The 22,794-nt window shown below is 42.8% G+C and overlaps 1 protein-coding gene across 1 annotated transcript; it reads left to right on the top strand.

The window, feature by feature from the left end:
- Window positions 1-2,379: 2,379 nt before the first annotated feature.
- On the top strand, window positions 2,380-22,580 carry LOC311141064 (NLR family CARD domain-containing protein 3-like). Its single transcript, XM_084176342.1, has 10 exons — window positions 2,380-2,435; window positions 4,939-5,023; window positions 7,343-7,531; window positions 14,836-14,944; window positions 15,440-15,734; window positions 16,082-17,871; window positions 18,148-18,323; window positions 19,612-19,785; window positions 20,628-20,670; window positions 21,450-22,580. Exons 3-10 carry the CDS (start codon window positions 7,359-7,361, stop codon window positions 21,918-21,920), a joined length of 3,231 nt encoding a protein of 1,076 aa, XP_084032468.1. The 5' UTR covers window positions 2,380-2,435; window positions 4,939-5,023; window positions 7,343-7,358; the 3' UTR covers window positions 21,921-22,580.
- The last annotated feature ends 214 nt before the right edge of the window (window positions 22,581-22,794 follow it).

Below are 22,794 nucleotides of genomic sequence, written 5' to 3'. Positions count from 1 at the left end.
CCATCAGTGCATACAATGACACATGGAGACACAGACCTACCTGCCATCTTAAAGAAACATGGAGAAGTCTTTAATGGACAGCTGGTTAGTATGAACGACATTACAGGGAAGCTTAGCATTAAGCCAGACAGCAAACCAACGTTTCTGAAAGCACGACCAAAAGTCAAGGCTGACTTGGACGCATTAGTCAAGAACAAAGTACTGGAGCCAGTCAGCATGAGTGAACGCATGAGCAACACCCATCTACCAGTCATTAACACTAGAACCGTCTGGCCTTTCAGCTAGTAGGGATGGGTACTCCAATCCTCGGGGTGTCACACTTTTCCTCCATCCCTAGCAAACACAGCTGATTAAACTAATCACATTCTAAATTTAAGATTATGATTAGTTAATTATTGGAGTCAAGTGTGTTAGCTGCGGCTAGGGCAAAAGTGTGACACCAATCAGGCCCCGAGGACTGGAGTTGCCCATCCCTGTGCTATAGCAAGGTGTGACACCAATCAGGCCCCGAGGACTGGAGTTGCCCATCCCTGCACTAGAGCAAGGTGTGACACCAATCAGGCCCCCGAGGACTGGAGTTGCCCATCCCTGTGCTATAGCAAGGTGTGACACCAATCAGGCCCCGAGGACTGGAGTTGCCCATCCCTGCACTAGAGCAAGGTGTGACACCAATCAGGCCCAGAGGACTGGAGTTGCCCATCCCTGCACTATAGCAAGGTGTGACACCAATCAGGCCCCAGAGGACTGGAGTTGCCCATCCCTGCACTATAGCAAGGTGTGACACCAATCAGGCCCCAGAGGACTGGAGTTGCCCATCCCTGCACTAGAGCAAGGTGTGACACCAATCAGGCCCCGAGGACTGGAGTTGCCCATCCCTGCACCATAGCAAGGTGTGACACCAATCAGGCCCAGAGAACTGGAGTTGCCCATCCCTGCACTAGAGCAAGGTGTGACACCAATCAGGCCCAGAGGACTGGAGTTGCCCATCCCTGCACTAGAGCAAGGTGTGACACCAATCAGGCCCCGAGGACTGGAGTTGCCCATCCCTGCACTAGAGCAAGGTGTGACACCAATCAGGCCCAGAGGACTGGAGTTGCCCATCCCTGCACTAGTGTGGTTTATAAATAAACGCTTGATAAATAGTGCATAAACTATTGTAAAGGATTAATTGCATGAAGAAATATTAGTGGAAATATATATTTTTTGTAACTTTAAAAAAAGTTAATTCTACAAAGTAAAATAAAAAAGGCCTATATCCTATTTCGGTTTCCTTTACAATAAAAACATTACAGTATAATCCATCTGATCAACTTTATTTGTAGATTCAATTAGTAATAGAGTTTTAGTACTTAATAAAGTCCATTTAGAGTTTATTTTGACAAAGTAGAATGAAAAATATAATAATAATAATAATATAACCAGCCAGGTGTTCAGGTGAAATTATCTGCTGTATTTCTAAACAAACACACCAGTGCATGAACAATTATAAAGGATTAATTCCATGAATAAATATTTGTGTTAATATATTCATGACAAGATATACAAACAATAATGTGTTGATTGTATCAGACACTGTACCGAGCCTTTACACATGAACCAATCACGTCTTCTCTTTATGGTTCGGTTCCACAGTCAGCACACAGCTTCGGGGCTTTATGTGAGCAAGCCCCACAAACAAATCGGTTGCCCTGCACACAGTTTTATGAGACTTTTTCAGTCCGCTCTTACTTACTTTTTCCCCAGTGGGAGCTGTGGTTCTTGGGGAAGAGGGAGATCAGGACCTGCTGTCTTGACATTGTGTATTTTTCCCCAGTGGGAGCTGTGGTGCTTGGGGAAGAGGGAGAGCAGGACCTGCTGTCTTGACATTGTGTATTTTTCCCCAGTGGGAGCTGTGGTTCTTGGGGAAGAGGGAGATCAGGACCTGCTGTCTTGACATTGTGTATTTTTCCCCAGTAGGAGCTGTGGTGCTTGGGGAAGAGGGAGAACAGGACCTGCTGTCTTGACATTGTGTATTTTTCCCCAGTGGGAGCTGTGGTTCTTGGGGAAGAGGGAGAACAGGACCTGCTTACTTGACATTGTGTCTTTTTTTTTGGGCTCCACGTGTCTCAAAACCACAGTCTCAGACAGTCTCTCACCCGCTGGCCTGGTTTCATCTTTCCCCAGATATGGAAAGACATTGAGCAAGTTGGTTTCGACATCCACGGCTAACCAAAACTAAAGTCACATGCATCATTATCAGTTTCTATCTGGTTTCTATTGGCCATTCAGCCATTGGCGACAGAATATTATGTTACTCGTTGTTGCTTAGTAACCAGAGCAATGCTGACACTAGACTGGTCGTGTGCTAAATGAATGAACAGCAGGGATGTTGGTGAAAAAAATGATATTTGGAAATAGAGCTGCACCTCTTGAATTTGGAGAGTTATTTGATAAAGGTAAGTGTCATAGAAACTGCAGAATTTGCTCTTTCAGATACAGCACTATATAGAAATCACAATGTTTTACCTGCATGTGACTCTGAAGGAGGATTTGATAAAGAGATGCTCCTTTCCCTGCATCTGTCAATTACAAGATGCGTCCATCTCTTCATGTACAATTTGACAACTGATAGGCCTAATATTGTCACTCATCAGACTATTGTCAATGTAATCTGGTCTATAGGCTAACTCTTATTATGTGTGAAATGAGTTTTGGTATAGTTTAGTTGTAGTTTTGATGGGCCGGCTGTGCAGGCTGACTGGCATCATTTGTTCACTCATCAACTTCGGTAGTCAAGGATATGTTTTGCATTATTCTAAAGGCCTACTTTTTGCAACACAATCTCACACTCAATTCGAGCAAATATGTACAAAAAGTATTTTAGCAGATTTTGTGCGTTTTTGTATGGCTTAATTCGCCCCCCAAAAATGTATTTTCCTATGAATGAAGTCGTACAAAAATGTGTATTTTCACACAAAATCAGCCACACAAAAATGCATGCTTTTTGTGCATATTTGCACGGATTGAGTGTGAGATTGTGTTGACTGCAACACATAGCATGTTTTCGTTTCCCACAATACATTTGATTAGTAATAGACTTATAGTAAATAAAACAGACCTGTAACAGCTTCTTTTTACAAAGTAAAACATAAAAGAGAAATGTATCAACCCACAAGGCGTGTGGTCAAATGATTTGCTGCTGATAAACAGGCATTACACAAACTCATCATTACACTATTGTTCTAAATGAATTCAACATCTGCACCCTCCTTATCATTCAGTTAAGCCTAATTTAAATTCAATTGTGAAGTAAGGTGCAAAACTATCGCCCATTCATCCATTTGTCATTTATTCAGTGAGGAAAGAGAGACTCATTAGTGGCGCATTGTCTTGGCAGATTAAGTGGGGAATAGGTGTGAAGAAAATGGGTAACAAGGCTCAAAATACTTTTCTGTCTGTGAAAACAGCATGTTTCTATGATCTGTCATTAAAAAGATAAAAACAAAAGTCTTTAAAAATGAACCCGTCCTCCTATAGCTCTTCCCACCAGCCTCCTCTGGGAAATGTCTCTGTTCTGGTAAAAGAGAAGTTGCTAGTATCACATCTTGTTTCTGTTGTATCTACATGTTTCTACATTAAACCACAGGTTCTGTTCTTGAGACTGATGGGGAAGAGTGGGGTGGAAAGGCTTTTGCAACACTACTTTAGTTAGCACAACCTTGTGACTAATTTTACTTCCTGTTTGCGATACTTGGGGGAAATTCAATGTTATCTTTCAACCTTCCCAATACCTTCCCCATGTCTCATATTCACTGTTATCTTTCTGCCTTCCCAATACCTTCCCCCATGTTTCATATTCACTGTTATCTTTAAACCTTCCCAATACCTTCCCCCATGTCTCATATTCACTGTTATCTTTAAACCTTCCCAATACCTTCCCCATGTCTCATATTCATTGTTATCTTTCTGTCTTCCCAATACCTTCCCCCATGTCTCATATTCACTGTTATCTTTAAACCTTCCCAATACCTTCCCCCATGTCTCATATTCACTGTTATCTTTAAACCTTCCCAATACCTTCCCCATGTCTCATATTCACTGTTATCTTTCTGTCTTCCCAATACTTTCCCACACAGAGATGGCTTGATGTGGTGAGCAGCATAGAGTGTATAGTCCTTTAGTCTCTATGGACCAGATGGCCAGTTGGTGAGGGCTACAGCATGGGGAAAGAAACTGGGATGGGGGTCTATAACATCCAATCACATAGGTTTACAGCAGCTGACAGTTGCAACATCATTGCTAATAACGCAAACTGCCTTGGTTTAGATAAAGACAAGCTATGTACAGATGTAGGATCTTAATTTAATCAGCCTGTTGCAGGAGAACTACAACTTGTTGTGTATTTAAGGGTTAAAAAGGCTTCTGAAGTTTGTAATTTCCACTTTTCCCTTTTGAAAAAGGTCAATTTATTATTACATTTACGTCATTTAGCAGACGCTCTTATCCAGAGCAACTTACAGTTAGTGAATACATTTTTATTTATACTGGCCCCCTGTGGGAATCAAACCCACAACCCTGGCGTTGCAAACGCCATGCTCTATCAACTGAGCTACTTCCCTGCCGGCCATTCCCTCCCCTATCCTGGACGAATTGTGCGCCGCCCATGAGTCTCCCGGTCGCGGCGACAGAGCCTGGATTCGAACCAGGATCTCTAGTGGCACAGTTAGCACTGCCTTAGACCACTGCGCCACTCAGGAGACTGATTATAATCCACATAATATTTCAAATGTCGTGTTGCTTCAGGATTATTTTCCTGCTGTAGCAAACCGGCTCAAATTAAGATCCTACATCTGTAGCAATATACCTGTCTTTAATGTACATGGCTATATTAGGAGGACAGGATTCTCTTTACACCATTGCTTTTTGACCATTTGACATATTTTATTTACTGTTGTTTAGGCTGGTTGAATGAGTTCCCTATGAGAGGCTACTTCATCTGCAAGAAAACAGGCGGCCGCACCAGTTTCCTCATATGAAATACAAAGTAAGTGTGTAGCCTACGCACTTACAAAATGGCTGTTTAAACTGTGGGACACATTTCTCGGCAACATTAAAATTAGGGTAAATGTGTTGATTTGAAGGAAAGACGGGCAGAGTCTGGTAAGTCTAGGCTACATAGAACTATTATATTAGAAAGTTAGGTTGTTTACAGACATTCAATAGTCAGAGTAGGTTAGATATATGATCACTTATCATGCTGACCAACCTGAAGGTCTCTGTTGGAAATGTGAAACATATCATGCCTAGGCTACATGCTCTGTCCTGCTACTGGTAGGCCTGTAACATTATGGGAACTGATCTGAACAGGTTTAGGCTGGTCATCTAGGATATGTAGGCTATAGCTGAGGTATAGACCTCCATCTGCATATCACTAACAAACCGCTATTATATACTCAGCAAAAAAAGAAACGTCCTCTCACTGTCAACTGCGTTTGTTTTTAGCAAACTTAACATATGTAAATATTTGTGTGAACATAACAAGATTCAACAACTGCGACATAAACTGAACAAGTTCCACAGTGATTGAAAAATGTGTCCCTGAACAAAAGGGGGATCAAAATCAAAAGTAACAGTCAGTATCTGGTGTGGCCACCAGCTGCATTAAGTACTGCAGTGCATCTCCTCCTCATGGACTGCACCATATTTGCCAGTTCTTGCTGTGAGATGTTACCCCAGTCTTCCACCAAGGCACCTGCAAGTTCCCAGACATTTCTGGGGGGATTGGCCGTAGCCCTCACCCTCCTATCCAACAGATCCCAGACGTGCTAAATGGGATTGAGATCCGGGTTCTTCGCTGGCCATGGCAGAACACTGACATTCCTGTCTTGCAGGAAATCACGCACAGAACGGGCAGTATGGCTGGTGGCATTGTCATGCTGGAGGGTCATGTCAGGATGAGCCTGCTGGAAGGGTACCACATGAGGGAGGAGGATGTCTTCCCTGTAACGTACAGTGTTGAGATTGCCTGCAATGACAACAAGCTCAGTCCGATGATGCTGTGACACACCGCCCCAGACCATGACGGACCCTCCACCTCCAAATCGATCCCGCTCCAGAGTACAGGCCTCGGTGTAACGCTCATTCCTTCTACGATAAACGTGAATCCGACCATCACCCCTGGTGAGACAAAACCGCGACTCATCAGTGAAGAGCACTTTTTGCCAGTCCTGTCTGGTCCAGCGACGGTGTGTTTGTGCCCATATGTGACGTTGTTGCCGGTGATGTCTGGTAGGGGCCTGCCTTACAACAGGCCTACAAGCCCTCAGTCCAGCCTCTCTCAGCCTATTGCGGACAGTCTGAGCAGTGATGGAGGGATTGTGCTTTCCTGGTGCTTTCCTGGGCAGTTGTTGTTGCCATCCTGTACCTGTACCGCAGGTGTCATTTTCGGAGGTACCGATCCTGTGCAGGTGTTGTTACACGTGGTCTGCCACTGCGAGGATGATCAGCTGTCCGTTCTGTCTCCCTGTAGCGCTGTCTTAGCCGTCTCACAGTACGGACATTGCAATTTATTGCCCTGGCCACATCTGCAGTCCTCATGCCTCCATGCAGCATGCCTAAGGCACGTTCACGCAGATGAGTAAGGACCCTGGGCATCTTTCTTTTGGTGTTTTTCAGAGTCAGTAGAAAGGCCTCTTTAGTGTCCAAAGTTTTCATAACTGTGACCTTAATTGCCTACCGTCTGTAAGCTGTTAGTGTCTTAGCGACCGTTCCACAGGTGCATGTTCATTAATTTTTTATGGTTCATTGAACAAGCATGGGAAACAGTGTTTAAATCCTTTACAATGAAGATATGTGTTATTTGGATTTTTACGAATTATCTTTGAAAGACAGGGTCCTGAAAAAGGGACGTTTTTTTTTTGCTGAGTTTATATTATAACCTAGCCTACTTTACATAATATAACATATCTTACTTGTTGCAAAAAATACTTTCTGAATGGATCAATGATTTCCCCTCAGATCAATCATGCCCGTTTTAGCCCTTCTGTCTACATTCTCAGATTCAAAGACAACAAATAGCCGACTTTTAATTAATACAAATAAGTGTGAGACATGGCCTTGTGTTGCTGCACTGTCTATAACTACCTTAACAAACAGTGACTTATTATTATTATTGACAGTTAACATGGAGAAGAGATGTCACAACCAGATGTTCATCTGATTGCATTAAATAGCCTGACTGTTTCGATATGTCTGTTAGTAAATGTTTTATTTCTAAGAGATCATGAGTAAAAGAGAACAATGGACATTCTAGAATGAGTTGTCACTGTGTTCACCACAACCAACATGCTGCATCTCTGTTTAGGGGTCAGTGGTCTAAAATGAGTCTCTCTGGGGAGAGAGAGAAGGGGGGCCCTGCCTCTAAAATGAGTCTCTCTGGGGAGAGAGAGGAGGGGGTCCCTGCATCTAAAATGAGTCTCTCTGGGGAGAGAGAGAAGGGGGGCCCTGCCTCTAAAATGCGTCTCTCCAGGGAACATGACACCAAAGCTAAGAGGTGAGAGGTCAATTTTCTGAAGAATTTATTACGTTTATTTACACAATAAATAGCTATCTTAAGATGAATGCACTTCCTGTAAATCACTCTGGATAAGAGCATCTGCTAAATCAGGAGTTCTCAATCCGGGGTCAGCGGAGGTACTGCAGGGGTTCTGCAGCACCCTGACTGGACTCGTTGCAATGGAAGACATTTGATAGAATTTTCACACGACACGACCACTTTGCCTACTCTTCATTATTGCCTAATATAATGGAATGCATATATTTTTAACCAATTCTGATGGTTGTTACAAGCAGAATTTTGACAATATTACCATTATACCAATACACTCTTCACACCCGTTTAACAACTCTAAATAGCTTTGGCATCGTAGGCATCAGGGTCCCTTGTCAATAATGTTGCCTACAACTTTGCATACAATGTTCATTTTCATCGAACACATATTTCGCCCTAGATGCCTTCAATTGCCCAATTTATAGCCATTGCCAATTTAGGATTCAATTTTTAACAACGTGATGTTGCGCTCCAAAGTGATAACTTGAAATAACATGATATAGGTAATTAAATAATAAAGTTAGATATATTTTTGGGTTCAGTGAAGAAGAACCTTTAGAGTTCTGATCAACGAAAGGTGAATGTTTTGAGGATGTGAACCCAGCAGCCCTCCAGTGGTCAGATCAAGCCCGCCCGTTTTTTCCAGCGCCCGGCCCGTGATTCGAACCAGCCACCTTTCTGCCATAGGTCCAACTCCTGCCACTGCTCCAACTCCTTAGCCGCTGGGCGAAAACCTGAGTTTATCTTCTGAAATAAGCATGAGTTAATCTGCCAAACCTAAGACAAAATGCTATGCATTCATTTATACCCATAAGAGTAAAATGTCTTAATTCTCAGCACTTATACGACCAATTTTCTACTCTGAGATACTTTGTGGATTTGGGCCCAGATCTCAAAATATTGTTATAAAAAAAACTTTGAATGTTTGTTTTACATATAAAAATAAATAATATAATATTACTAATGTAAGCCACTGTAAAGACTGGGTTTAGTTTATTGTGTGGCTCTGCTCATGTCCGCGTTCTGGAACTGTCCGCGTCCACGTACAGAACTGCCCGCGTCCACGTACGGTTTGGCGCCAAGCATATTGTCCAGTTACGCGCAGAGTGGTCGGTCTGAGGTGATCTTGGGGAACAACGACGGAGTTCTTTACAGTGTTGAGACGCCGAAGTGTATTGTTCAATTTGCTTTTTTTGCGTAATGGTCATAGACAGTATGAGTGTAGCCAGATCCTTTTCACTCGCTATTCTTGTTTAATTGTGTGGTTCACCGGATTCGTCATCATTCTCGAGGGACAGACGAACGACCTGCTAGTTAGCCAAGCTAGTCGGTACAGCTAGCTAAGCTAGCTACTCTACCAGCAGCATCCTAGTTATCCTAGCTACCACTACATCATCACCGGCTGCCTGCATTTCTTGTGGACCGATGGAGCTCCCGGGTTGTTTCTTCCACCTGTTAAATACCGTGGAGGGCTTCTCCCTCTCTCGTTGACGGATGCTGGCCTACGCTCCCTCTGTCCGGTTCTCCTCTCTTCACTAGATGGACGGTAACTTTACCATTTAACCCCTCTGTGTCCAAGGACTGAACTTTTGAATATTATTTTCGGGGCGCCTCAAGTGACATTTTTTACAACGTTTATTTCTGATAAAATTATTTAATTGCATCCGCCATGGAGCCCAGTTTCATAATATTACCTTCTGTCCCTGGTTATGAAGTAATCGCGAAACAACAGGCCTTATGTTTGGGCATTTTTCACCCTACCAGCTCCTATAAGTTCTATTGAGCTCCGTGACACCGACTCGCCTTCAGAACGTTCTATTCCCAGCCCATTGTTCTGCGTCACAATGCCAGCTTAACTATTGTTATCAATGAGACCTGCCTGCGTTAACCCTGTAGGTTTACCTCAGGTAACTTATTATTAACAAGGTTACGGCTACTTGGTGAGCGCTAACCCTGTATGTTTACCTCAGGTAACTTACTATTACCAAGGTCACTGCTACTTGGTGAGCGTTAACCCTGTAGGTTTACCTCAGGTAACTTATTATTAACAAGGTTACGGTTACGGTTACTTGGTGAGCGCGCTCAATGTTAACCTGAGTACATGTGGTCTGAGGTGATCTTGGGGAACAACGACGGAGTTCGTTACAGTGTTGAGACACCGAAGTTTATTGTTCAATTTGCTTTTTTGCGTAATGGTCAGTGACAGTATGAGTGTAGCCAGATCCTTTTCACTCGCTATCCTTGTTTCATCTTGTGGTTCACCGGATTCGTCATCTCTTCACTAGATGGAAGGTAACTTTAGGGGCGGCAGGTAGCTTAGTGGTTAAGAGCGTTGTGCCGGTAACCGAAAGGTTGCTGGTTTTAATCCCCGAGCCGACTAGGTGAAAAATCTGTTGATGTGACCTTGAGCAAGGCACTTAACCCTAATTGCTCCTGTAAGTCGCTCTGGATAAGAGCGTCTGCTAAATGACTAAAATATAATGTGTTTAACCCCTCTGTGTCCAAGGACTGAACCTTTTGAATATTATTTTCGGGGCGCCTCAAGTTACATTTTTTACAACGTTTATTTCTGATAAAATTAGTTCATTGCATCCACCCATGGAGCCCAGTTTCATAATATTACCTTCTGTCCCTGGTTATGAAGTAATCGCGAAAAAACAGGCCTTAAGTTTGAGCATTTTTCACCCTGCCAGCTCCTATTAGTTCTACTGTAGATTTACCTCAGGTAACTTATTATTTACAAGGTTATGGATACTTGGTGAGCGTTAACCCTGTAGGTTTACCTCAGGTAACTTATTGTTAACAAGGTTACGGCTACTTGGCGAGCGTTTACCCTGTAGGTTTACCTCAGGTAACTTATTATTAACAAGGTTACGGTTACTTGGTGACCGCGCTCAATGTTAACCTGAGTACATGTTGTGGTGAGCCACAGTCTAAGAGGTGTTGTCTGGCGCAAAGCCATCAAACGTTAAACATTTTCTGGTCATGGTTAAACATATTTGTTTTAAGAAAAATGTGTACAATCTAAACAAAACGCATGTCCCTGTCCTCTTTTTCAAGATGTGGCAGATTTAAACAGCCAGAAGACATTTTTTAATTAAGAAATAACAATTTTTCTGATGACTTGTTGTTTCTAAATGGCTGCTGGGTAATTTGATCTGCATCGAAATCTTCGTTCATAGCCATCAAATTGAGCAAATGCTGCGCAGGTTCACTGAGTTGCAAACCAAATGGGTATAATGGGGTGATTGTTGTCTAATCGCGTGGTCTAGCTAATGGATTTGTAGATCTGACTCAGTTGCTACCTCAGATTATGAGCCTAGCAAGTGTCATATAGCTCAGTTGGTACAGCATGGTGCTTGCAACGCCAGGGTTGTGGGTTCGTTTCCCACAGGGGGCCAGTATGAAAATGTATGCACTCACTAACTGTAAGTCGCTCTGGATAAGAGCGTCTGCTAAATATGTAAAATGTAAATGTCAAAAATTTCATGAATGAGTTATATAGTACCCACAGATGGCCAAAGGGAGGCGCAAGAGTGCACAAAGTGCTATACAGAAACTCTTAACCTACTTACATTTACATTTACGTCATTTAGCAGACGCTCTTATCCAGAGCGACTTACAAATAGGTGCATTCACCTTACAGCCAGTGGGATCACCACTTTACAATGTTTTTTTTTTTTTTTTTTTTTTGTGTTGGGGTTTGGGTTGGGGTAAGGGGGGGGGGGGTAGAAGGATTATTTTATCCTATCCCAGGTATTCCTTAAAGAGGTGGGGTTTCAAATGTCTCCGGAAGGTGGTGAGTGACTCCGCTGTTCTGCCGTCATGAGGGAGCTTGTTCCACCATTGGGGTGGCAGAGCAGCGAACAGTTTTGACTGGGCTGAGCGGGAACTATGCTTCCGCAGAGGTAGGGGAGCCAGCAGGCCAGAGGTGGATGAACGCAATGCCCTCGTTTGGGTGTAGGGACTGATCAGAGCCTGAAGGTACGGAGGTGCCGTTCCCCTCACAGCTCCGTAGGCAAGCACCATGGTCTTGTAGCAGATGCGAGCTTCAACTGGAAGCCAGTGGAGTGTGCGGAGGAGCGGGGTGACGTGAGAGAACTTGGGAAGGTTGAACACCAGACGGGCTGCGGCATTCTGGATGTAGGGGTTTAATGGCACAGGCAGGGAGCCCAGCCAACAGCGAGTTGCAGTAATCCAGACGGGAGATGACAAGTGCCTGGATTAGGACCTGTGCCGCTTCCTGTGTAAGGCAGGGTCGTACTCTCCGAATGTTGTAGAGCATGAACCTACAGGATCGGGTCACCGCCTTGATGTTAGCGGAGAACGACAGGGTGTTGTCCAGGGTCACGCCAAGGCTCTTCGCACTCTGGGAGGAGGACACAACGGAGTTGTCAACCGTGATGGCGAGATCATGGAACAGGCAGTCCTTCCCCGGGAGGAAGAGCAGCTCCGTCTTGCCAAGGTTCAGCTTGAGGTGGTGATCCGTCATCCATACTGAAATGTCTGCCAGACATGCAGAGATGCGATTCGCCACCTGGTTATCAGAAGGGGGAAAGGAGAAGATTAATTGTGTGTCGTCAGCGTAGCAATGATAGGAGAGGCCATGTGAGGATATGACAGAGCCAAGTGACTTGGTGTATAGGGAGAATAGGAGAGGGCCTAGAACTGAGCCCTGGGGGACACCAGTGGTGAGAGCACGTGGTGCGGAGACAGCTTCTCGCCACGCCACTTGGTAGGAGCGACCGGTCAGGTAGGACGCAATCCAGGAGTGAGCCGCGCCGGAGATGCCCAGCTCGGAGAGGGTAGAGAGGAGGATCTGATGGTTCACAGTATCAAAGGCAGCAGACAGGTCTAGAAGGACAAGAGCAGAGGAGAGAGAGTTAGCTTTAGCAGTGCGGAGAGCCTCCGTGACACAGAGAAGAGCAGTCTCAGTTGAATGACCAGTCTTGAAACCTGACTGGTTTGGATCAAGTATACCTACCAGTAACCTATTTTAGCCGTAACCCCTAATTCTAGGGTAGGGTAGCCTAGAACACTTTTAGAAACTATTTTAGTAATAATATTATGTTAGTAAATACAATTATAGTATTAAATAGCGTTTTGATTATTTTGTTGTTATTTTATTATATGTATAATAGCAAGACAGAACACTTGATAAATAAGACACATTTGTTTTATTTTTCAAATGTGGTTTGAATTGGGTGACCTAGTAACCTCTGTGTGAAAGTCCAGCAATTGGCGTGGGGCAGGTTTGAGACTGATCTAATACACTTTATTTCTCAGCTGCCTCACCAATGTCTGTACGTGAATTAATAACTTTTGGTTGCTAAATATTTCCAATAGATCGCAGCATAAGACCACGAAGCATCAGTTATAGGCTACAAGCAGCAATATGATTGACATAAAATAGCATGCAACCAAATACTATATTTCCAATGATTTTCTAAAATGGTCACTCATTACTTTAATTAGCTATATAAATAAATAAATAAATATGCCATTTAGCAGAGGCTTTTATCCAAAGCGACTTACAGTCATGCATGCATACATTTTTGTGTATGGGTGGTCCCGGGGATCGAACCCACTACCTCGGCGTTAGAAGCGCCATGCTCTACCAGCTGAGCTACAGAGGACCACCTATATATCTCGTATTAGGCCTGTGTTGCTTTTGGAAGAGCAATTAAATAGTGACTATAGCAGGTGTTGAACCCCTGGTAAATAATCACTAGTCAGATGCTCCAACCTCAACCCTAGTATACATGCATTTTTAAATATCTAATATTGTGATTAAACAACCTCGGAATAGATAAGACAAGAGTGCATCTTCCAGCCTACCAATAAATTACATAATGCAACCCTCCCAGTTAGCAAATGTACCTCAACATGCCTCTCGCTTGTGCTAGAAGGCAGAGTGCTCGTTGCTGGGTGATGAATCTGACAATGAATGTACCAGGAAAATACGTTTTTCTCGACCAGAGGTGACTAAATTAATGTTCAGGCTTATTGATAATCGTTATAGTAATGAAGTATAATTTCAAAACATGAGCATAAAAACAGGTAATAATAAACATGAATCGTCATTATATTATTTCACAGTAATCTGTTAAATGCTTTTTCAGTCGTTCCTCTTGCGTTAGCAGTGTGGAAAGGGACAGTAAAAAGCGTGTGCAGGAGTTTTCCTGTGAGGGGGAGTGGTGGTGTATCCAGGGAGAAAACTAAACTAACCTTCTGAAATATCATTCGTGGTCTTATGCTGCCATCTCTTGGAATTATTTAGCAACTGCAGTAGTCCTGAATAAAGTATATCCTTACTAAAGTAGTAATTACTCAGAATTGCAAAATATGACATTTTCTAGTTCATTTTACCACTTACAACCATAAAATAACAATTTATAGCATAACAAACAATGAAACTGACATAAATCAAAAGCACCATACATTTAGTTAACTATATATATATACTATTTATTTAGATGGGTGACATTATCTGCCAAAGTAACACCACTGTAGATAAAGAAGAGCTCTCCAGTAGGTGAACCAACACATTTAAAGGCCATTTTCTCAAACATGAGGTTACAAGTTTATCATCTTTCAAAGCAGAATTACTTTCCCATTGTTCCTCAACTGTAGTGTATGATATACCTTATTCTAGCTGAGTCTCTACTTTTATCCAATGGAAAAAACACCATTTCAAATTTTGCTACATAAGATCAAATCGAGCCGGTCGGTCACATTTGACTGTGTAAAACCTAGCAGTACTATTTATTTCTCTGAGAGTGAGGAAGATACATTATTACTGTGTAAAACCTAGCAGTACTACGTATTTCTCTGAGAGTGAGGAATATATATTATTACTGTGTAAAACCTAGCAGTACTACTTATTTCTCTGAGAGTGAGACAGATATATATTATTACTGTGTAAAACCTAGCAGTACTACTTATTTCTCTGAGTGAGGCAGATATATAGCATTTTGCAAAAAAACATGAATTTGTCTCTCTAAAATGAAACCATCAAGTGATAGATTTTAAACAAATACATGTCTGTCATTGAACAATCCCATGCCATGATTAGCTACTGAAAAAACACACCAATCAATTTCATAATTTCTTTAAACAATAAAAGCTAATTTATGAACATTTCTGAAAATGGATATATAGCGTTTTGGAATGAAACTCTTCTTATGTTTCCCCATCTGAGTTCAGAGTAGATGAGAGATGTAATGTTTGTCTCTGTTGTGTTGAAGCCCAATCAAGCAGGAGAGACCAGCCTCCCCTGTACCCAGCTGTGTGTCCATGAAGAGTGACTGGTCTATGAGTCAACCTCTAAACTTTAGAGAGGGAGACTTTTCTAGTGAACAAAGGTAAGAAGAACTCATGGGTCATGGTCAGTGAGTTAAACAACACTGTCTCTAGTCATTTCTCCTCTCCCATTTTCCCATTTATTTTTGTTGTTTTCATAATCCATAGGCCAATAATTTTTTCCATTTTCATAGTCCTGAAACAATATTACACAAACACAACATTCCCTCCCTGTGTGTGTGTGTATGTGTGTGTGTGTGTGTGTGTGTGTGTGTGTGTGTGTGTGTGTGTGTGTGTGTGTGTGTGTGTATGTGTGTGTGTGTGTGTGTGTGTGTGTGTGTGTGTGTGTATGTGTGTGTGTGTGTGCACTCCCTGGATGAGGAGATGTAATCTCATGTTTTGTCCACAGAAACCAACAGGAGAGATCAGAGTCAGATATTCTCAGTGGTCAGTCTTCCCAGAGTCATCAAACAGACCTGGACTCCATATTCAGTGTATGTGGTCTTGTTATGTACATTTGTTTTTGTTTACCTCAAGTAAAGTTGATCTGTCAATCATTCATTAATGAGAAAGCATTTCTTCTCTTGCTTAACTTATTTACTTGATTTATTTCAGTTGCTTGAAGATAATATTATGACATTTGTGAAGAACGAGCTGAAGATGTTCAAGAGGATTCTTAGTCCAGAACTCCCAGAAGGCTTTGAGAGTCAGAAGCAGGATAAGGAAGTGGTGGATGCTGAAGATGAGAAGCAGGAGAGCAGTGCCAGAGAGGGGGCTCTGAAGATCACACTGCACATCCTGAGGAAAATGAACCAGAAGGAGCTTGCTGACACACTGGATAAAAGTAAGAGCTGTCTGCCTCATGTTGAATGCTGTTTTAGAACATTTTTTAAAAGCTGTAGCTAAAGTACAGCTAAAGTAGCTGTGTAACTCAATGATATTGTAGCAGCCTTAACACAACACCTAGTGACCTCATCAAGTAGCAGCGGGGATGTGTTGTGGTGATTAATTTAGACAGAGAGAGAGAGAGAGACAGAGGAGAGAGAGAGACAACATTAATAACACTTCTATTAATAATAAGTATAATAAACAAAATAATACTTTTATTTAAAATGTTATAACAGTCCTAGAATACTGTAGGCATTAAAACAGATGTAATATTAATATCCTCTGTGTTATTTCTTCATTCAGATGAGCTTGCTGTGATTTGCCAACGTGAACTCAAATCTAATCTAAAGAAGAAGTTTCAATGTGTATTTGAGGGGATCGCTAAACAAGGAAACCCAACACTTCTCAATAAGATCTACACAGAGCTCTACATCACAGAGGGTGGAACAGGAGAGGTCAATAATGAACATGAGCTGAGACAGATTGAGACAACAACCAGGAAACAAGCAAGACCAGAGACTGCAATCAAATGTAACGACATCTTCAAACCCTTAACTGGACAAGACAAACCTATCAGGACTGTGCTGACAAAGGGAGTCGCTGGCATTGGAAAAACAGTCTCTGTGCAGAAGTTCATTCTGGACTGGGCTGAAGGAAAAGCAAATCAGGATGTCCATTTTGTATTTTCATTCCCTTTTCGGGAGCTGAATTTGATGAAAAAGGAAAAACACACTTTGATTAAACTTCTCAATCACTTCTCAATGGAAACCAAAGAATCAAGAATCTCCAACTACGACAAGTACAAAGTTCTGTTAATCTTTGATGGTCTGGATGAGTGCCGACTGCCCCTAGACTTCCAGAAAAACAAGATCTGTTGTGACGTCACAGAGTCAACCTCAGTGGATGTTCTGCTGACAAATCTCATCAAGGGAAATCTGCTTCCCTCGGCTCTCTTCTGGATAACTACCCGACCTGCAGCAGCCAATAAGATCCCTTCAGGGTGTGTTGACCAGGTGACAGAGGTACGAGGGTTCAATGACCCACAGAAGGAGGAGTACTTCAGGAAGAGATTCAGTGATGAGGACCTGGCCAGCAGAATCATCTCACACATAAAGACATCAAGGAGCCTCCACATCATGTGCCACATTCCAGTCTTCTGTTGGATTTCTGCAATAGTCCTTGAACACATGCTGAAACATAAGAGAGAAGAGATGCCCAAGACTCTGACTGAGATGTACACACACCTTGTGGTGTTTCATACCAAACAGAAGAATGAAAAGTATCTTGGGAAAGAAGAGACAGGTCCACACTGGAATAAAGAGAGCATTCTGACACTTGGAAAACTGGCTTTTCAACAGCTTGTGAAGGGCAATCTGATTTTCTATGAAAAAGACCTGAAAGAGGCTGGCATTGATGTCAATGAAGCCTCAGTGTACTCAGGATTGTGCACACAGATCTTTAAAGAGGAATGTGTGCTGTACCAGGACAAGGTGTACTGCTTCGTGCATCTGAGCATTCAGGAGTTTCTGGCTGCTGTATATGTGTTCCTCTCATTCATCAACAACAATGAGAATCTAATGGCCAAACCTCAATCAATGTTCAGCTACTTTTTTGCGCTGTCAAGAGACAAGCCTGAAGTTACAGTCTTCACGAGTGCTGTTGATAAAGCCTTACAAAGTGAGACGGGAAACCTGGACCTTTTCCTCCGCTTCCTTCTGGGCCTCTCACTGGAGTCCAATCAGAAGCACTTACGAGGTCTACTGACAAAGACAAGAAGCAGCTCACAGAGCCATGAAGAAACAGTCAAGTACATCAAGGAGAAGATCAGGAAGAATCCCTCTCCAGAGAGGTGCATCAATCTGTTCCACTGTCTGAATGAACTGAATGACCATTCTCTAGTGGAGGAGATCCAAAGCTACCTGAGATCAGGAAGTCTCTCAGAAGAAGAACTTTCACATGCACAGTGGTCAGCTCTGGTCTTTGTGTTGCTGACTTCAGAAAAGGAGCTGGATGTGTTTGACCTGAAGAAATACTCCAGATCAGAGGAAGGTCTTCTGAGGCTGCTGCCAGTGGTCAAAGCCTCCAGAGCTGCTCTGTGAGTACATAAAATGACATTTAAGTACTAATCATCAGGAAGAAATGTTCAGAGAAATATATGTATTATAATATGTATATACTTAATTTTGAAAAACATATTGAATCAATGCATTGATGTTCACTTTAGTATAACAATATGACCATACAATTCTAGGAGACAGAAGATGAATCTATATGTTGTTTAAGAGAATAAACCAAATGCATCTGCCATTGTCCTTCTACACTACTGGTGTTAAATTAACAGTTTGTGAAATCATGATCATCTCTCTGTCAGGCTGTCAGGCTGTCTAGTCACAGAGGAAGGCTGTGCTTCTCTGGTCTCAGCTCTGAAGTCAAACCCCTCACACCTGAGAGAGCTGGATCTGAGTAACAATGACCTGGAGGATTCAGGAGTGAAGCTGCTCTCTGCTGGACTGGGGAATCCCCACTGTAAACTGGAGACTCTGAGGTCAGTATTCCTGTAGTTGGTCAACAAGTGATAACTGTTCACCAGATCCACATGTGTTTACCAGGCACACATAGTCCACACCATATGTGTTTGGACAGTGAAGTTTACAGTTTTAAATTTGGTGCTATGCTCCAGCATTTTGGATTTGAGATAGAATGTTTCATATTAGGCAACAGTATGTAATGTCACCTTTTATTTGAGGTTTTTCATACATATCTGTGTTACTGTTTAGATATGAAAGCACTTTATGTATCTAGTTTTGACAAATTCACTTATATTGTATTAAAGCAGTCATAAGTTTAGTATTTGGTCCCATATTCCTTACCCACAGTGATTACATCAAGCTTGTGATTCTACAAACGTGTTGAATGCATTTGCAGTTTGTCTTGGTTGTGTTTTGGATGATGTTTTTCCCAATAGAAACTGAATGGTGAATAATGTCCTGTCATTTTGGAGTCACTTCACTTGTATTGTCAGTAAGAATAGAAGATGTTTCTGAACACTCTTACATTCATGTGGATGCTACCATGATTATGAATAATCATGAATGAATCGTGAATGATGATGAATGAGAAAGTTACAGAGGAACAAGGATCATACCCCCTCTGTTATTGGTAATGGTGAGAGGTTAGCATGTTTTGTTGTAGCCTCTGTAACTTTCTCACTCATAATTGTTCATGATTCATTCATTATTTTTATTAATCATGGGATCATCAGGATTCATTCAGTAGTGTTCAGAAACATGTTATCTACTCACTTAGACAGAAAATTACTCCAGTCATCATCCACCATTCAGTTACTATTGGGCAAAACATAACCCAAAACACAACCAAAACAAACTGCAAATGCAACCAACGAGTTTACAACCAAATACTCAACTTTTGAATACTTTAATACACTATAAGTGAATTGGTCAGAATACTTATGACTTCTTCAAAAGGGGGGACTAGGCACATAAAGTGCTTTCATTTCTAAACGGTGAAACAGATATGTATTAAAATACCCTAAAATAAAAGGTGACATTATATACTGTCACCTCATATGAAACATTTGATCTCAAATCCAAAATGCTGGAGTATAGAGCCACATTTAAAATGTTAGCTTCACTGTCAAACTAGATATGTTGTGGACTGTATACTCAATGATTTTTTTCTAATAATGATATAGATATGGCAGGTTTCAGGACACTGGTATAAATGAAAATGAAAAGGGTTTAAAAAATATACTGCCACTATTTTCACCACCAAATAATAGCAGTGTGGTTTTAATATGTTTTGACTCATTGCAGGCTGTCAGGCTGTCTAGTCACAGAGGAAGGCTGTGCATCTCTGGTCTCAGCTCTGAAGTCAAACCCCTCACACCTGAGAGAGCTGGACCTGAGCTACAATCACCCAGGAGACTCAGGAGTCAGACTGCTCTCTGCTGGACTGGAGGATCCACACTGCAGACTGGAGAAACTGAAGTATGTAGAGGGTTTATGTCAATGTTCATATCAGACATGTTGGAGTTATCAGGCTAGTTAAGACAAACATTCTGACCACCACTTGGACTAAGTTATATGCTGACTGTGTGTGTGTGTGTGTGTGTGTGTGTGTGTCCAGTTTGTGTGTGTGTGGTGTGTGTGTCCTGTGTGTGTGTGTGTGTCCAGTGTGTGTGTGTGTGTGTGTGTCCAGTGTATGTGTGTGTCCAGTGTGTGTGTGTGTCCAGTGTGTGTGTGTTTCCAGTGTGTGTGTGTGTGTGTGTGTGGGTCCAGTGTGTGTGTGTTTGTTCAGTGTGGGTCCAGTGTGTGTGTGTCCAGTGTGTGTGTGTCCAGTGTGTGTCCAGTGTGTGTGTGTCCAGTGTGTTTGTGTGTGTGTGGTCCAGTTTGTGTGTGTGTGTCCAGTGTGTGTTTGTGTGTGTGCACACACTGGACACACACACACTCACACTGGACACAAACACACACTGGACAAACACACACACACACTGGACACACACACTGGACACACTGGACACACACACACACACTGGACACACACACACACACTGGGCACACACAAAGAGGACAAACACACACACAGGACACACACAAACAGGACACACATACATACCACACACACACATTGGACACACACACGCACACTGGACACACACACACACAGACACACACACACTGTACACACACTGGACACATACACAGATAGTACCGCTTGTACAAAGTTATATGCTAACCGTGTGTGTGTGAGTGTGTGTGTTTGTGTGTGTGTGTGTGTGAGTTCACGTGTATCACTCAATTACTGTCTGTTCTTCTGCTTACCGCTACAGTGTGGAACATGGTGGAGAGTACACAATGAAACCTGGACTTAGAAAATGTGAGTGTTGACTGCTGTGAAGAATATGACTAAGAATAAGTCTTAATTCAAGTGAAGTCAAAGTCAAAGACCACCATCATTACTTACTTGGTCATATTAAATATCAGCTGTAGTTCTACAGAAGCACAAATCAGGGACACCAAAGTTTACAAAGAGTTGCTTTGACAATGTGTGTGTCTGTGTGTGTGTGGCGTGTTCGTGTTACTTTAGAAATGTGTGTGTGTGTGTTCAGTGTGTGTGTGTGTTCAGGATGTGTGTGTGTTTGTCCAGTGTGTGTGTGTGTGTGTGTGTTCAGGATGTGTGTGTGTGTGTCCAGTGTGTATGTGTGTGTGTGTGTGTGTGTGTTTGTGTGTGTGTGTGTGTGTGTGTGTGTGTGTGTGTGTGTGTGTGTGTGTGTGTGTTCAGTGTAAGTGTGTGTGTGTGTGTGTGTGTGTGTGTCTGTGTGTGTGTGTGTGTGTGTGTGTGTGTGTGTGTGTGTGTGTGTGTGTGTGTGTGTGTGTGTGTGTGTGTGTGTGTGTGTGTGTGTGTGTAATTAATGGGAATAAGTGTGTTTCATATTACCATACAGTATAACATATGATCATTCAACAAATCTCAAGTTACCTTAACTTCTTTTGATACCTAGAAACATCTACAGTAAATGAATTAGTGAAAAGTGAGTTAACATTCTAATGTGAATGATGATGATTTCTAATATTGTGTCTGGTTTCATCCATCAGATGTCTGTGATCTCACACTGGACCTAAACACAGTAAACAGACTCCTATCTCTGTCTGAGGAGAACAGAAAGGTGACAGGTAGGAGAGAGAAGCAGCCGTATCCTGATCACCCAGAGAGATTTGAGGTCTGGCCTCAGGTGCTGTGTAGAGAGGGTCTGACTGGACGCTGTTACTGGGAGGTAGAGTGGAGTGGGGGAGGGGCTGGTATAGGAGTGACATATAAAGGAATCAGCAGGAGAGGAGGGGGTGATGACTGTAGGATTGGATGGAATGACAAGTCCTGGAGTCTGATCTGCTCTGACAACGGTTACTCTGCCAGGCACAATAAGAAGTCCACTTCCATAGACGTCCCCTCCTCCAGCTCCCACAGAGTAGGAGTGTATCTGGACTGGCCAGCCGGCACTCTGTCCTTCTACAGAGTCTCCTCTGACACACTGACCCACCTGAACACATTCCACTCCACATTCACTGAGCCCCTCTATCCAGGGTTTTGGGTTTATGGTGTTGACTCCTCAGTGTCCCTGTAAATAATAACTATGGTCACACACACACACACACACACACACACACACACACACACACACACACACACACACACACACACACACACACCCACACACACACACACACACACACACACACACACATACACACACACACACACACACACACACACACACACACACACACACACACACACACACACACACACACACACACACACACACACACACACACACACACACTGGACAAACACACACACTGGACACACTCACACTGGACATACACACACACACACTGAACACACACACTGGACACACACACACACACTGGACACACACACACACTGTACAAATACACACACACACACACTGGACACACACACACTGGACACACACGCACGCACACACACACCGGACACACACACACACACACATACACTGGACACAAACACACACACTGGACACACTCACACTGGACATACACACACACACTGGACACACTCACACTGTACACACACACACACTGGACACACACACATTGGACACACACACACTGGACACACACACTGGACACACACACACACGGGAAACACTCACACACACACACACACTGGACAAACACACACACACTGGACAAACACACACACTGGACACACACACACTGGACACAGTCACACACACCGGACACACACACACACACACACACACACTGGACAAACACACACACTGGACACACACACTGGACACACACTCACACTGGACACACACACTGGACACACACACAAACTGGACACATACACTGGACACACACACACACACTGGACACACACACACACTGGACACAAACACACACACACACACACACCGGACACACACACACACTAGACACACACGCACT

This window comes from Coregonus lavaretus (genome assembly GCF_964263955.1).
Source record: "Coregonus lavaretus genome assembly, chromosome: 2".
NCBI lineage: Eukaryota > Metazoa > Chordata > Actinopteri > Salmoniformes > Salmonidae > Coregonus > Coregonus lavaretus.
This window is presented reverse-complemented; position numbering and strand designations above follow the sequence as displayed.

What these genes read in the sequence shown, in the direction of transcription:
- LOC311141064 (XM_084176342.1), top strand. Translation starts at nt 7,359, where the DNA reads ATGAGTCTCTCTGGGGAGAGAGAGAAGGGGGGCCCTGCCTCTAAAATG. An exon ending in GAGAGGGAGACTTTTCTAGT is followed by an intron (nt 14,945 to 15,439) that starts GAACAAAGGTAA and finishes TAAAGTTGATCT; the next exon opens with GTCAATCATTCATTAATGAG. An exon ending in TCAAAGCCTCCAGAGCTGCT is followed by an intron (nt 17,872 to 18,147) that starts CTGTGAGTACAT and finishes CATCTCTCTGTC; the next exon opens with AGGCTGTCAGGCTGTCTAGT.